This window comes from Ascaphus truei, chromosome 13, assembly GCF_040206685.1.
Source record: "Ascaphus truei isolate aAscTru1 chromosome 13, aAscTru1.hap1, whole genome shotgun sequence".
In the NCBI taxonomy this organism is placed as follows: domain Eukaryota; kingdom Metazoa; phylum Chordata; class Amphibia; order Anura; family Ascaphidae; genus Ascaphus; species Ascaphus truei.
In genome coordinates this window covers 11491202-11508227 of record NC_134495.1, presented here as the reverse complement: position 1 = coordinate 11508227, position 17026 = coordinate 11491202, and the positions used below count along the sequence as shown (strand labels likewise).

Genomic DNA, 17026 nt, shown 5'->3' with positions numbered 1-17026 from the left:
TGGGTTAGGAGTTACTGTGGGAGGTTCTGTATCTGCAGCACGTGAAGCAGAGAACTGCAGGTCCATTTGGGCCATGAAATGATAAGAAAAGATTCTTATCCATAAGCTGGATTCTGATTGGCTGGTTACATTTTGTATTATTTGTTCCTGTTTATATGTTGGTCCGCACATATTCGTGGCCCAGAGGAGTGACAGGGTTAATAAGGCATCTTGCTGTGCGCTCTCTTCCCATGTGACACTTTATATCATTACAGGACTGGGGATAAGAAATGACAGAGACCGATAAAGATACAATTGTTTTATTGAATGATTCAGGCAGACAAAGTGACACAAGGAACAGGAGGTGACCTCCACATAGTGACATCACAAAGCCGTGTAACCTCTTAGGTGCTGGAAACCCCTCACGTCAGGCTAGTTCAGCACTGCAGGGGTTAAGACCACAGATGGAGAGGACAGTAAGAAGACGGGGGATATATTAGAAGGAGCAATAGGTAATACTAGGTCATTAACCCCTTATATAGAGGATAATGTGTAACTGCAAAGCACAGAATCCCTGAATACAGGAACTAGGTGTAGAACAAGCATTAACCCCATCACTGCCTCAGGAGCCTGAAACACATTGTCCCACAATGCACTGCAAGCCCCTGTGGCAGTGAAGGGGTTATAGCTTCAGCGTTGACCAGTCAGGCACTAGAGGAATAGACAGGGGAGCGGGGTGAAAGGGTTAAACACACTCGGATCTCTTCAGCGTCTGGACGATGTCCTTGCCCTGATGTGTCACTTTGCAGGCGAAGCTGTCGTGCTTGAGCCAGTCGGAGACGGGCATGGTGTAGAAACTGTTCTGCATGTACGCGTTGTCACTCTGTTTACTGACTACCGAGGTCTGCACCCCGTCACTCTGATCCTTCCCGTCCACCGTCCACTTCACCGACGCAGACTTGGGCGTGAAGTCGGTCAGCGAGCAGACCAGGGTGGCCTTATTGGTGGCTATCTCCTCCGCAGAGGGAGGGAAGAGGGACACTGAGGGAGCCTTCACGTCACCGGCTGTTGGGGACAGGAGAGGGACACAGTGAGAAACAAGGCAGTGACCACAGATAAGTCATTTATTAGAGAGGACATGCAGTGAGAAAAGTCCTGTATTAGGGTTAGTGTCACCGTCCTCCTGCCATAAGGGCGTCTCATGATACATGAGGTCCCCTCTCAAATTATCACATAAACCTAACTCCCCCCATGAATTGGGTATGAATAGAACGTTCCAAAGACCTGGTTATACAGATTGGAGCAAATAGGTTGACTGTATCTATGACAACAGTCTGAGCCAATCACAAATCTCCATGTGTGAAAGTTCCATTGTTAGGGAACAATAATAATGACAAATCATCCAAGATCTTTAGAAAGTTCCATTGATAAAACCAACCTGGGGGGGGGGGGGGGGGGGGGAGGGGCTGACACACAGTAATTTCCCCCAAACTTATTTTAACTATACATATTTGTTATAAGATGTGACACCTTTTATTGGTACCACAAGATAATAATGTATATACATAACAGTGTGTATAAAGCTTTCCATACCTCACAGGCCATCTCTTTACATTACACATAAAGAAGGGAGCTGTGAGATTTGGAAAGTTCTGCACATATTATTATATCTATGAATAATTATCTTATACAAATCTAACACTTTCATTCAGAACCAATACAGCTAGAACTTTCCATAACAGTTAACCTCAGTAACATATTACCCCTCCCTGTAACAAACAGTGAGCATCAAATGAGAGAACAATACAATGAAACACACAATCACACACATATTGTTTCTATATTTAGGATATTTCGCCAGGAAACGCACATTGAGAAAATGATTTTAATTTATATGAATGTCCTGGGAAGACACGAGAGATAAAGGTAATTTGCCCCAGATCAGACATAATGTAAGCGGCATCGATCCCATTCATTAAAATATGGATCAGCAGAAACACGAAACAGACAAAGTTTTCATTCAGTCCCAAACTTTGCAGAACATTTTGCAGAGAATTGTAGTTATCGGCGGTAACACCGGGCTGGCGATGTTCCTTCTGTTTGTAATGAGACACTTTGGGAATTATTTACTAAAGTCTCTCGGCTGCAAAACAAGTGGAAAAAACAGCACCAGATTTATTAGGGGAAAGTCTCCAATTACTTACAATAAATTCCTTTTCTTTGATAAATCTGCTGCTGTTTGTGCTCCAATTTTGCAGCCGAGAAACTTTAGTGAATAGATTGTCTGTCTTTGTACCAAAAATAAGTTTACTTGGACGAGGAAAAAGAATAAACACATGAATATTGGTTGAAGAGGAAAATGTTACAGAGATGAAATATTTTAGCCTCTGGGAGAATCCTGCATCTTTATAACTAATTCCCTGGGACATTTATTCTTTAGGTAAAATAGATCAAGTGTTTTGTAGATTTAAAGTCTTTGTACAAATCTATTGTTTCAAATGGGGAAAACACAGACACAAAGCGTCTTCTCGTGGGAAGGAGAGAAACTGTGTGAGAGATAACAGTGACAGCAAGGAGAGACACAGCTATGTCACAGGTATAGAGGAGCAGGGTGACACATAGCTGTTTGCACCTACAGAGAAAGTTATAGAATAAGAAAAGACATCTAGTTACAGATTCAATCGTTTAGGACAATTTACACATTTTTATAAAGTAAACATAAACTTACCTTATGTGCTGTGGGATCAGATGGAGAAAGAAAGCGAGCAGATGAAAAATAAAACACGTATAAGACCCTATAATGAATGATGAGGGTACTTACTGAGGACGTCGACTTGGGTTCCACCACCGAAAAGCCACCACAGTGCTTCAGAGCTGTACAAAAACCCTACAAGGTTTGCTAACCTGGGGCCACCTAGGACATTGCTCGGACTGATAGGATCTAGGGGTGCTGGAGCTCAGGACCTCTGAGACATTCCGTGTGTTCTTTGTCTGTTCTTATTTCACGTGGATGAGCAGCAATGTTTTTATTAAACAATATTTGGGTTCATTACACAAGACTTCCCTGAAATCCCTCTCTTGGTTAGTGTCTAAATGCAGGGACACATTCTAAATAATTACAATGAGGTTATTACCTATTTATATAAAAGTTCTAGTCTCTGTGTTGCCCTGGGGAAGTGCAGATTTACCATAGGATTTGTGATAACTTGTAATCTGGATAAAGGATATATAGTTTAATTACAGAGTGTACAAAGCTGTGGGAAAATCCCCGGCCTATTCTTAATGTGTAACAATGAAGAAGAGACTTGTGAGGTTTAAAACGCTCTGCACACACAGCTCAACACTGGATCTGACCCGGGAGACAGGCCCTGGATGGTAATTACACTGAGATAATTCAGGGTTGTTGGTGTCCCATCACTACATCTCTCTTGGAAATAATTTTGCCCACTTAGCACAATGAACATCCTCATCAGACCGGACACTGGACACACCTGGCTATTATCCCTGGCTTTTACCTTCATATCTTGGGGTGGCCCTGACCTCTGACCTCTCACACGTCCCGCGCCCGCAGCCTCCACTGCTGCTAGTACTTCAGCTCTGATGCCAGCAGCCCACATCATGGTCCATCTCCAGACTCCTAGAGCATCTCTCAGCTACAAGCCGATTGTCACTAGTATTTATCACAGCCCGTGTAACGTGAAGGCTCAGAGCACAATTAACCCATTCTCTGCCAGAGGGGCCTGCAATGCATTGCCTTCTAAAGAGTTTCTGGCAGCAAAACGGTTAATGTGTCCCCCTGTTTGTTGGTGTCAGTGACTTCATGTTACCATGACGTGTGTGCTGTTTGTTACATGTGACATGTCCCATGCTACGTCCCCTCATTCCATGTCTTGGGGGTCAGTGTTTGTCACAGATCTCCCCCTCCTTACTGTCAGTATAATGTCCCAGTGCAGGGTCCATGCGTACGTGAGGCCGCACGCAGCGTCTGTCCCTACACCGACCTGTCACTGGTCACTTCCCCCACTATACATCTCTGTCATAACAAGGACATTTCTCAGCTCGGGTCCCAGACCCTGGGGGCGGCAGGTTGGGGCTGATTTGGGATTTCATATGTTACAGAACGTAACCACTGTCAGAAAGGGCAACACACGTGTGTATGTAACATACATGTAAGTCTCACAGCACCGATGGGTTTATATTGTTATATGGTGCAATTTATACCAAGTATTACCGTGGGACTGCGTATAAAGACTGCTTTATTTGGTGAGTGAGTAGCCATGGATCCCATGTGATTATATAAGTAATATAGCATTGGGCGGAGTGTGGGTTAGGAGTTACTGTGGGAGGTTCTGTATCTGCAGCACGTGAAGCAGAGAACTGCAGGTCCATTTGGGCCATGAAATGATAAGAAAAGATTCTTATCCATAAGCTGGATTCTGATTGGCTGGTTACATTTTGTATTGTTTGTTCCTGTTTATATGTTGGTCCGCACATATTCGTGGCGCTGAGGAGTGACAGGGTTAATAAGGCATCTTGCTGTGCGCTCTCTTCCCATGTGACACTTTATATCAATCCAGGACTGGGGATAAGAACCGACAGAGACCCGATAAAGATACAATTGTTTTATTGAATGATTCAGGCAGACAAAGTGACACAAGGAACAGGAGGTGACCTCCACATAGTGACATCACAAAGCCGTGTAACCTCTTAGGTGCTGGAAACCTCTCACGTCAGGCTAGTTCAGCACTGCAGGGGTTAAGACCACAGATGGAGAGGACAGTAAGAAGACGGGGGATATATTAGAAGGAGCAATAGGTAATACTAGGTCATTAACCCCTTATATAGAGGATAATGTGTAACTGCAAAGCACAGAATCCCTGAATACAGGATCTAGGTGTAGAACAAGCATTAACCCCATCATTGCCCAGGAGCCTGAAACACATTGTCCCACAATGCATTGCAAGCCCCTGTGGCAGTGAAGGGGTTATAGCTTCGGCGTTGACCAGTCAGGCACTAGAGGAATAGACAGGGGAGGGCGGTGAAAGGGTTAAACACACTCGGATCTCTTCAGCGTCTGGACGATGTCCTTGCCCTGATGTGTCACTTTGCAGGCGAAGCTGTCGTGCTTGAGCCAGTCGGAGACGGGCATGGTGTAGAAACTGTTCTGCATGTACGTGTTGTCACTCTGTTTACTGACTAGCGAGGTCTGCACCCCGTCACTCTGATCCTTCCCGTCCACCGTCCACTTCACCGACGCAGACTTGGGCGTGAAGTCGGTCAGCGAGCAGACCAGGGTGGCCTTATTGGTGGCTATCTCCTCCGCAGAGGGAGGGAAGAGGGACACTGAGGGAGCCTTCACGTCACCGGCTGTTGGGACAGGAGAGGGACACAGTGAGAAACAAGGCAGTGACCACAGATAAGTCATTTATTAGAGAGGACATGCAGTGAGAAAAGTCCTGTATTAGGGTCAGTGTCACCGTCCTCCTGCCATAAGGGCATCTCATGCACAGGAATCCTACGTGAGATCACCTCCCCCATGTCACATAAACCCAACTCCCCCATGAATTGGTTATGAATAGAACATTCCAAAGACCTGGTTATACAGATTGGAGCCAATAAGTTGACTGTATCTATGACAACAGTCTGAGCCAATCACAAAGCTCCATGTGTGACAGTTATATTGTTAGGGCCTTAGTGATAATGACAAGTCATCCAAGATCTTTAGAATGTTCCATTGACAAAACCAACCTGGGGGGTGAGGGGCTGGGTTATACACAGTCATTTCCCCCAAACTTATTTTAACTACAAAGATTTATTATAAGATGTGACACCTTTTATTGGTACCACAAGATAATTATTTATATACATAACAGTGTGTACAGAGCTTTCCATACCTCACAAGTCTACTCTTTTCATTACACATAAAGAAGGGAGCTGTGAGATTTGGAAAGTTCTGCACATATTATTATATCTATGAATAATTATCTTATACAAATCTAACACTTTCAGTCAGACCCAATACAGCTAGAACTTTCCATAACAGTTAACCTCAGTAACATATTACCCATCTCTGTAACAAACAGTGAGCATCAAATGAGAGAACAATACAATGAAACACACAATCACACACATATTGTTTCTATATTTAGGATATTTCGCCAGGAAACGCACATTGAGATAATGATCTTAATTTATATGAATGTGCTGGGAAGACACCGAGAGATAAAGGTAATTTGCCCCAGATCAGACATAATGTAAGCGGCAACGATCCCATTCATTAAAATACGGATCAGCAGAAACACGAAACAGACAAAGTTTTCATTCAGTCCCAAACTTTGCGAAACATTTGCAGAGAATTGCAGTTATCAGCGGTAACACCGGGCTGGTGATGGTCCTTCTGTTTGTAATGAGAGATTTTGGGAAATATTTACTAAAGTCTCTCGGCTGCAAAACCAGTGAAAAAACAGCACCAGATTTATTAGGGGAAAGTCTCCAATTACTTACAATAAATTAGTTTTCTTTGCTAAATCTGGTGCTGTTTGTGCTCCGATTTTGCAGCCAAGAGACTTTAGTGAATAGATTGTCTGTCTTTGTACCAAAAAAACGTTTACTTGGACGAGGAAAAAGAATAAACAAGTGAATATTGGTTGAAGAGGAAAATGTTACAGAGATGAAATATTTTAGCCTCTGGGAGAATCCTGCATCTTTATAACTAATTCCCTGGGACATTTATTCTTTAGGTAAAATAGATCAAGTGTTTTTTTATCTAGATTTAAAGTCCTTGTACAAATCTATTGTTTTAAATGTGGAAAACACAGACACAAAGCGTCTTCTCGTGGGAAGGAGAGAAACTGTGTGAGAGATAACAGTGACAGCAAGGAGAGACACAGCTATGTCACAGGTATAGAGGAGCAGGGTGACACATAGCTGTTTGCACCTACAGAGAGAGTTATAGAATAAGAAAAGACATCTAGTTACAGATTCAATCGTTTAGGACAATTTACACATTTTTATAAAGTAAACATAAACTTACCTTATGTGCTGTGGGATCAGATGGAGAAAGAAAGCGGGCAGATGAAGAATAAAACACGTATAAGACCCTATACTGAATGATGAGGGTACTTACTGGGGACGTCGACTTGGGTTCCACCACCGAAAATCCACCACAGTGCTTCAGAGCTGTACAAAAACCCTACAAGGTTTGCTAACCTGGGGCCACCTAGGACATTGCTCGGACTGATAGGTTCTAGGGGTGCTGGAGCTCAGGACCTCTGAGACATTCCGTGTGTTCTTTGTCTGTTCTTATTTCACATGGATGAGCAGCAATGTTTTTATTAAACAATATTTGGGTTCATTACACAAGACTTCCCTGAAATCCCTCTCCTGGTTAGTGTCTAAAGGCAGGGACACATTCTAAATAATTACAATGAGGTTATTACCTATTTATATAAAAGTTCTAGTCTCTGTGTTGCCCTGGGGAAGTGTAGATTTACCATAGGATTTGTGATAACTTGCAATCTGGATAAAGGATATATAGTTTAATTACAGAGTGTACAAAGCTGTGGGAAAATCCCCGGCCTATTCTTAATGTGTAACAATGAAGAAGAGACTTGTGAGGTTTAAAACGCTCTGCACACACAGCTCAACACTGGATCTGACCCGGGAGACAGGCCCTGGATGGTAATTACACTGAGATAATTCAGGGTTGTTGGGGTCCCATCACTACATCTCTCTTGGAAATAACTTTCCCAACTTAGTACAATTAAAATCCTCATCAGACCGGACACTGGACACACCTGGCTATTATCCCTGGCTATTACCTTCATATCTTGGGGTGGCCCTGACCTCTGACCTCTCACACGTCCCGCGCCCGCAGCCTCCACTGCTGCTAGTACTTCAGCTCTGATGCCAGCAGCCCACATCATGGTCCATCTCCAGACTCCTAGGGCATCTCTCAGCTACAAGCCGATTGTCACTAGTATTTATCACAGCGCGTGTAACGTGAAGGCTCAGAGCACAATTAACCCATTCTCTGCCAGAGGGGCCTGCAATGCATTGCCTTCTAAAGAGTTTCTGGCAGCAAAACAGTTAATGTGTCCCCCTGTTTGTTGGTGTCAGTGACTTCATGTTACCATGACGTGTGTGCTGTTTGTTACATGTGACATGTCCCATGCTACGTCCCCTCATTCCATGTCTTGGGGGTCAGTGTTTGTCACAGATCTCCCCCTCCTTACTGTCAGTATAATGTCCCAGCGCAGGGTCCATGCGTACGTGAGGTCGCACGCAGCGTCTGTCCCTACACCGACCTGTCACTGGTCACTTCCCCCACTATACATCTCTGTCATAACAAGGACATTTCTCAGCTCGGGTCCCAGACCCTGGGGGCGGCAGGCTGGGGCTGATTTGGGATTTCATATGTTACAGAATGTAACCACTGCCAGAAAGGGCAACACACGTGTGTATGTAACATACATGTAAGTCCCACAGCACCGATGGGTTTATATTGTTATATAGTGCAGTTTATACCAAGTATTACCGTGGGACTGCGTATAAAGACTGTTTTATTTGGTGAGTGAGTAGCCATGGATCCCATGTGATTATATAAGTAATATAGCATTGGGCGGAGTGTGGGTTAGGAGTTACTGTGGGAGGTTCTGTATCTGCAGCACGTGAAGCAGAGAACTGCAGGTCCATTTGGGCCATGAAATGATAAGAAAAGATTCTTATCCATAAGCGAGATTCTGATTGGCTGGTTACATTTTGTATTATTTGTTCCTGTTTATATGTTGGTCCGCACATATTCGTGGCCCTGAGGAGTGACAGGGTTAATAAGGCATCTTGCTGTGCGCTCTCTTCCCATGTGACACTTTATATCAATCCAGGACTGGGGATAAGAACCGACAGAGACCGATAAAGATACAATTGTTTTATTGAATGATTCAGGCAGACAAAGTGACACAAGGAACAGGAGGTGACCTCCACATAGTGACATCACAAAGCCGTGTAACCTCTTAGGTGCTGGAAACCCCTCACGTCAGGCTAGTTCAGCACTGCAGGGGTTAAGACCACAGATGGAGAGGAAAGTAAGAAGACGGGGGATATATTAGAAGGAGCAATAGGTAATACTAGGTCATTAACCCCTTATATAGAGGATAATGTGTAACTGCAAAGCACAGAATCCCTGAATACATTAACTAGGTGTAGAACAAGCATTAACCCCATCACTGCCTCAGGAGCCTGAAACACATTGTCCCACAATGCACTGCAAGTCCCTGTGGCAGTGAAGGCGTTATAGCTTCGGCGTTGACCAGTCAGGCACTAGAGGAATAGACAGGGGAGGGCGGTGAAAGGGTTAAACACACTCGGATCTCTTCAGCGTCTGGACGATGTCCTTGCCCTGATGTGTCACTTTGCAGGCGAAGCTGTCGTGCTTGAGCCAGTCGGAGACGGGCATGGTGTAGAAACTGTTCTGCATGTACGTGTTGTCACTCTGTTTACTGACTACCGAGGTCTGCACCCCGTCACTCTGATCATTCCCGTCCACCGTCCATTTCACCGACGCAGACTTGGGCGTGAAGTCGGTCAGCGAGCAGACCAGGGTGGCCTTATTGGTGGCTATCTCCTCCGCAGAGGGAGGGAAGAGGGACACGGAGGGAGCCTTCACGTCACCGGCTGTTGGGGACAGGAGAGGGACACAGTGAGAAACAAGGCAGTGACCACAGATAAGTCATTTATTAGAGAGGACATGCAGTGAGAAAAGTCCTGTATTAGGGTTAGTGTCACCGTCCTCCTGCCATAAGGGCATCTCATGCACAGGAATCCTACGTGAGGTCCCCTCCCCCATGTCACATAAAAGGGACACCCCCATGAATTGGGTATGAATAGAACATTCCAAAGACCTGGTTATACAGATTGGAGCCAATAGGTTGACTGTATCTATGACAACAGTCTGAGCCAATCACAAAGCTCCATGTGTGACAGTTATATTGTTAGGGCCTTAGTGATAATGACAAGTCATTCAAGATCTTTAGAATGTTCCATTGACAAAACCAACCTGGGGGGTGAGGGGCTGGGTTACACACAGTCATTTCCCCCAAACTTATTTTAACTACAAAGATTTATTATAAAATGTGACACCTTTTATTGGTACCACAAGATAATTATTTATATACATAACAGTGTGTATAAATATTTCCATACCTCACAGGCCATCTAATTACATTACACATAAAGAAGGGAGCTGTGAGATTTGGAAAGTTCTGCACATATTATATCTATGAAGAATTATCTTATACAAATCGAACACTTTCATTCAGAACCAATACAGCTAGAACTTTCCATAACAGTTAAACTCAGTAACATATTAACCCTCCCTGTAACAAACAGTGAGCATCAAATGAAAGAACAATACAATGAAACACACAATCACACATATATTGTTTCTATATTTAGGATATTTCACCAGGAAACACACATTAAGAAAATGATCTTAATTTATATGGATGTCCTGGGAAGACACCGAGAGATAAAGTTAATTTGCCCCAGATCAGACACAATGTAAGCGGCATCGAACCCATTCATTAAAATATGGATCAGCAGAAACACGAAACAAAGTTTTCATTCAGTCCCAAACTTTGCGGAACATTTGCAGAGAATTGCAGTTATCGGCGGTAACACTGGGCTGGCGATGTTCCTTCTGTTTGTAATGAGACATTTTGGGAAATATTTTCTAAAGTCTCTCGGCTACAAAACCGGTGAAAAAACAGCACCAGATTTATTGGGGGTAAGTCTCCAAATACTTACAATAAATTCCTTTTCTTTGATAAATCTGGTGCTGTTTGTGCTCCAATTTCGCAGCCGAGAGACTTTAGTGAATAGATTGTCTGTCTTTGTACCAAAAATACGTTTACTTGGACGAGGAAAAAGAATAAACAAGTGAATATTGGTTGAAGAGGAAAATGTTACAGAGATGAAATATTTTAGCCTCTGGGAGAATCCTGCATCTTTATAACTAATTCCCTGGGACATTTATTCTTTAGGTAAAATAGATCAAGTGTTTTTTTATCTAGATTTAAAGTCCTTGTACAAATCTATTGTTTTAAATGTGGAAAACACAGGCACAAAGCGTCTTCTCGTGGGAAGGAGAGAAACTGTGTGAGAGATAACAGTGACAGCAAGGAGAGACACAGCTATGTCACAGGTATAGAGGAGCAGGGTGACACAGCTGTTTGCACCTACAGAGAGAGTTATAGAATAAGAAAAGACATCTAGTTACAGATTCAATCGTTTAGGACAATTTACACATTTTTATAAAGTAGACATGAACTTACCTTATGTGCTGTGGAATCAGATGGAGAAAGAAAGCGGGCAGATGAAGAATAAAACACGTATAAAACCCTATAATGAATGATGAGGGTACTTACTGGGGACGTCGAGTTGGGTTCCACCACCGAAAATCCACCACAGTGCTTCAGAGCTGTACAAAAACCCTACAAGGTTTGCTAACCTGGGGCCACCTAGGACATTGCTCGGACTGATAGGTTCTAGGGGTGCTGGAGCTCAGGACCTCTGAGACATTCCGTGTGTTCTTTGTCTGTTCTTATTTCACATGGATGAGCAGCAATGTTTTTATTAAACAATATTTGGGTTCATTACACAAGACTGCCCTGAAATCCCTCTCTTGGTTAGTGTCTAAATGCAGGGACACATTCTAAATAATTACAATGAGGTTATTACCTATTTATATAAAAGTTCTAGTCTCTGTGTTGCACTGGGGAAGTGCAGATTTACCATAGGATTTGTGATAACTTGTAATCTGGATAAAAGATATATAGTTTAATTACAGAGTGTACAAAGCTGTGGGAAAATCCCCGGCCTATTCTTAATGTGCAACAATGAAGAAGAGACTTGTGAGGTTTAAAACGCTCTGCACACACAGCTCAACACTGGATCTGACCCGGGAGACAGGCCCTGGATGGTAATTACACTGAGATAATTCAGGGTTGTTGGGGTCCCATCACTACATCTCTCTTGGAAATAATTTTGCCCACTTAGCAAAATGAACATCCTCATCAGACCGGACACTGGACACACCTGGCTATTATCCCTGGCTTTTACCTTCATATCTTGGGGTGGCCCTGACCTCTGACCTCTCACACGTCCCGCGCCCGCAGCCTCCACTGCTGCTAGTACTTCAGCTCTGATGCCAGCAGCCCACATCATGGTCCATCTCCAGACTCCTAGAGCATCTCTCAGCTACAAGCCGATTGTCACTAGTATTTATCACAGCGCGTGTAACGTGAAGGCTCAGAGCACAACTAACCCATTCTCTGCCAGAGGGGCCTGCAATGCATTGCCTTCTAAAGAGTTTCTGGCAGCAAAACGGTTAATGTGTCCCCCTGTTTGTTGGTGTCAGTGACTTCATGTTACCATGACGTGTGTGCTGTTTGTTACATGTGACATGTCCCATGCTACGTCCCCTCATTCCATGTCTTGGGGGTCAGTGATTGTCACAGATCTCCCCCTCCTTACTGTCAGTATAATGTCCCAGCGCAGTGTCCATGCGTACGTGAGGCCGCACACAGCATCTGTCCCTACACCGACCTGTCACTGGTCACTTCCCCCACTATACATCTCTGTCATAACAAGGACATTTCTCAGCTCGGGTCCCAGACCCTGGGGGCGGCAGGTTGGGGCTGATTTGGGATTTCATATGTTACAGAACGTAACCACTGTCAGAAAGGGCAACACACGTGTGTATGTAACATACATGTATGTCCCACAGCACCGATGGGTTTATATTGTTATATAGTGCAGTTTATACCAAGTATTACCGTGGGACTGCGTATAAAGACTGCTTTATTTGGTGAGTGAGTAGCTATGGATCCCATGTGATTATATAAGTAATATAGCATTGGGCGGAGTGTGGGTTAGGAGTTACTGTGGGAGGTTCTGTATCTGCAGCATGTGAAGCAGAGAACTGCAGGTCCATTTGGGCCATGAAATTATAAGAAAAGATTCTTATCCATAAGCGAGATTCTGATTGACTGGTTACATTTTGTATTATTTCTCCTATTTATATGTTGGTCCGCACATATTCGTGGCCCTGAGGAGTGACAGGGTTAATAAGGCATCTTGCTGTGCGCTCTCTTCCCATGTGACACTTTATATCAATCCAGGATTGGGGATAAGAAACAACAGAGACCCGATAAAGATACAATTGTTTTATTGAATGATTCAGGCAGACAAAGTGACACAAGGAACAGGAGGTGACCTCCACATAGTGACATCACAAAGCCGTGTAACCTCTTAGGTGCTGGAAAACCCTCACGTCAGGCTAGCTCAGCACTGCAGGGGTTAAGACCACAGATGGAGAGGACAGTAAGAAGACGGGGAATATATTAGAAGGAGCAATAGGTAATACTAGGTCATTAACCCCTTATATAGAGGATAATGTGTAACTGCAAAGCACAGAATCCCTGAATACAGGAACTAGGTGTAGAACAAGCATTAACCCCATCATTGCCCAGGAGCCTGAAACACATTGTCCCACAATGCACTGCAAGCCCCTGTGGCAGTGAAGGGGTTATAGCTTCGGCGTTGACCAGTCAGGCACTAGAGGAATAGACAGGGGAGCGGGGTGAGAGGGTTAAACACACTCGGATCTCTTCAGCGTCTGGACGATGTCCTTGCCCTGATGTGTCACTTTGCAGGCGAAGCTGTCGTGCTTGAGCCAGTCGGAGACGGGCATGGTGTAGAAACTGTTCTGCATGTACGTGTGGTCACTCTGCTTACTGACTACCGAGGTCTGCACCCCGTCACTCTGATCCTTCCCGTCCACCGTCCACTTCACCGACGCAGACTTGGGCGTGAAGTCGGTCAGCGAGCAGACCAGGGTGGCCTTATTGGTGGCTATCTCCTCCGCAGAGGGAGGGAAGAGGGACACTGAGGGAGCCTTCACGTCACCGGCTGTTGGGGACAGGAGAGGGACACAGTGAGAAACAAGGCAGTGACCACAGATAAGTCATTTATTAGAGAGGACATGCAGTGAGAAAAGTCCTGTATTAGGGTTAGTGTCACCGTCCTCCTGCCATAAGGGCGTCTCATGATACATGAGGTCCCCTCTCAAATTATCACATAAACCTAACTCCCCCCATGAATTGGGTATGAATAGAACGTTCCAAAGACCTGGTTATACAGATTGGAGCAAATAGGTTGACTGTATCTATGACAACAGTCTGATCCAATCACAAAGCTCCATGTGTGAAAGTTCCATTGTTAGGGCACAATAATAATGACAAGTCATCCAAGATCTTTAGAAAGTTCCATTGATAAAACCAACCTGGGGGGGGGGGAGGGGCTGACACACAGTAATTTCCCCCAAACTTATTTTAACTATACAGATTTGTTATAAGATGTGACACCTTTTATTGGTACCACAAGATAATAATGTATATACATAACAGTGTGTATAAAGCTTTCCATACCTCACAGGCCATCTCTTTACATTACACATAAAGAAGGGAGCTGTGAGATTTGGAAAGTTCTGCACATATTATTATATCTATGAATAATTATCTTATACAAATCTAACACTTTCATTCAGAACCAATAGAGCTAGAACTTCCCATAACAGTTAACCTCAGTAACATATTACCCCTCCCTGTAACAAACAGTGAGCATCAAATGAGAGAACAATACAATGAAACACACAATCACACACATATTGTTTCTATATTTAGGATATTTCGCCAGGAAACGCACATTGAGAAAATGATTTTAATTTATATGAATGTCCTGGGAAGACACGAGAGATAAAGGTAATTTGCCCCAGATCAGACATAATGTAAGCGGCATCGATCCCATTCATTAAAATATGGATCAGCAGAAACACGAAACAGACAAAGTTTTCATTCAGTCCCAAACTTTGCGGAACATTTGCAGAGAATTGTAGTTATCGGCTGTAACAGCGGGCTGGCGATGTTCCTTCTGTTTGTAATGAGACACTTTGGGAATTATTTACTGAAGTCTCTCGGCTGCAAAACAAGTGGAAAAAACAGCACCAGATTTATTAGGGGAAAGTCTCCAATTACTTACAATAAATTCCTTTTCTTTGATAAATCTGCTGCTGTTTGTGCTCCAATTTTGCAGCCGAGAAACTTTAGTGAATAGATTGTCTGTCTTTGTACCAAAAATAAGTTTACTTGGACGAGGAAAAAGAATAAACACATGAATATTGGTTGAAGAGGAAAATGTTACAGAGATGAAATATTTTAGCCTCTGGGAGAATCCTGCATCTTTATAACTAATTCCCTGGGACATTTATTCTTTAGGTAAAATAGATCAAGTGTTTTGTAGATTTAAAGTCTTTGTACAAATCTATTGTTTCAAATGGGGAAAACACAGACACAAAGCGTCTTCTCGTGGGAAGGAGAGAAACTGTGTGAGAGATAACAGTGACAGCAAGGAGAGACACAGCTATGTCACAGGTATAGAGGAGCAGGGTGACACATAGCTGTTTGCACCTACAGAGAGAGTTATAGAATAAGAAAAGACATCTAGTTACAGATTCAATCGTTTAGGACAATTTACACATTTTTATAAAGTAAACATAAACTTACCTTATGTGCTGTGAGATCAGATGGAGAAAGAAAGCGGGCAGATGAAAAATAAAACACGTATAAGACCCTATAATGAATGATGAGGGTACTTACTGAGGACGTCGACTTGGGTTCCACCACCGAAAATCCACCACAGTGCTTCAGAGCTGTACAAAAACCCTACAAGGTTTGCTAACCTGGGGCCACCTAGGACATTGCTCGGACTGATAGGATCTAGGGGTGCTGGAGCTCAGGACCTCTGAGACATTCCGTGTGTTCTTTGTCTGTTCTTATTTCACATGGATGAGCAGCAATGTTTTTATTAAACAATATTTGGGTTCATTACACAAGACTTCCCTGAAATCCCTCTCTTGGTTAGTGTCTAAATGCAGGGACACATTCTAAATAATTACAATGAGGTTATTACCTATTTATATAAAAGTTCTAGTCTCTGTGTTGCCCTGGGGAAGTGCAGATTTACCATAGGATTTGTGATAACTTGTAATCTGGATAAAGGATATATAGTTTAATTACAGAGTGTACAAAGCTGTGGGAAAATCCCCGGCCTATTCTTAATGTGTAACAATGAAGAAGAGACTTGTGAGGTTTAAAACGCTCTGCACACACAGCTCAACACTGGATCTGACCCGGGAGACAGGCCCTGGATGGTAATTACACTGAGATAATTAAGGGTTGTTGGGGTCCCATCACTACATCTCTCTTGGAAATAATTTTGCCCACTTAGCACAATGAACATCCTCATCAGACCGGACACTGGACACACCTGGCTATTATCCCTGGCTTTTACCTTCATATCTTGGGGTGGCCCTGACCTCTGACCTCTCACACGTCCCGCGCCCGCAGCCTCCACTGCTGCTAGTACTTCAGCTCTGATGCCAGCAGCCCACATCATGGTCCATCTCCAGACTCCTAGAGCATCTCTCAGCTACAAGCCGATTGTCACTAGTATTTATCACAGCCCGTGTAACGTGAAGGCTCAGAGCACAATTAACCCATTCTCTGCCAGCGGGCCTGCAATGCATTGCCTTCTAAAGAGTTTCTGGAAGCAAAACGGTTAATGTGTCCCCCTGTTTGTTGGTGTCAGTGACTTCATGTTACCATGACGTGTGTGCTGTTTGTTACATGTGACATGTCCCATGCTACGTCCCCTCATTCCATGTCTTGGGGGTCAGTGTTTGTCACAGATCTCCCCCTCCTTACTGTCAGTATAATGTCCCAGCGCAGTGTCCATGCGTACGTGAGGCCGCACGCAGCGTCTGTCCCTACACCGACCTGTCACTGGTCACTTCCCCCACTATACATCTCTGTCATAACAAGGACATTTCTCAGCTCGGGTCCCAGACCGTGGGGGCGGCAGGCTGGGGCTGATTTGGGATTTCATATGTTACAGAACGTAACCACTGTCAGAAAGGGCAACACACGTGTGT

The 17026-nt window shown here is 43.9% G+C and overlaps 2 long non-coding RNA genes and 1 gene segment (V, D, J or C); all 3 read right to left on the bottom strand.

Annotated features, from left to right (window-relative positions):
- Positions 1–283: 283 nt before the first annotated feature.
- LOC142464875 (uncharacterized) lies at positions 284–3486 on the bottom strand. The gene is made up of 2 exons (XR_012787747.1): positions 2801–3486; positions 284–1044 (listed from the first exon to the last, which is right to left on the bottom strand). It is a non-coding gene; the product is annotated as an uncharacterized LOC142464875 (long non-coding RNA).
- Positions 3487–4586: 1100 nt separating this feature from the next.
- Positions 4587–7383, bottom strand: LOC142464874 (uncharacterized). The gene is made up of 2 exons (XR_012787746.1): positions 7106–7383; positions 4587–5346 (listed from the first exon to the last, which is right to left on the bottom strand). It is a non-coding gene; the product is annotated as an uncharacterized LOC142464874 (long non-coding RNA).
- A 5804-nt stretch (positions 7384–13187) lies between these two features.
- On the bottom strand, positions 13188–16491 carry LOC142465230 (immunoglobulin lambda constant 1-like). The segment is given in 3 exon segments: positions 13188–13947; positions 15693–15812; positions 16320–16491. Coding segments are annotated over 3 exon segments (612 nt in total).
- Positions 16492–17026: the final 535 nt, after the last annotated feature.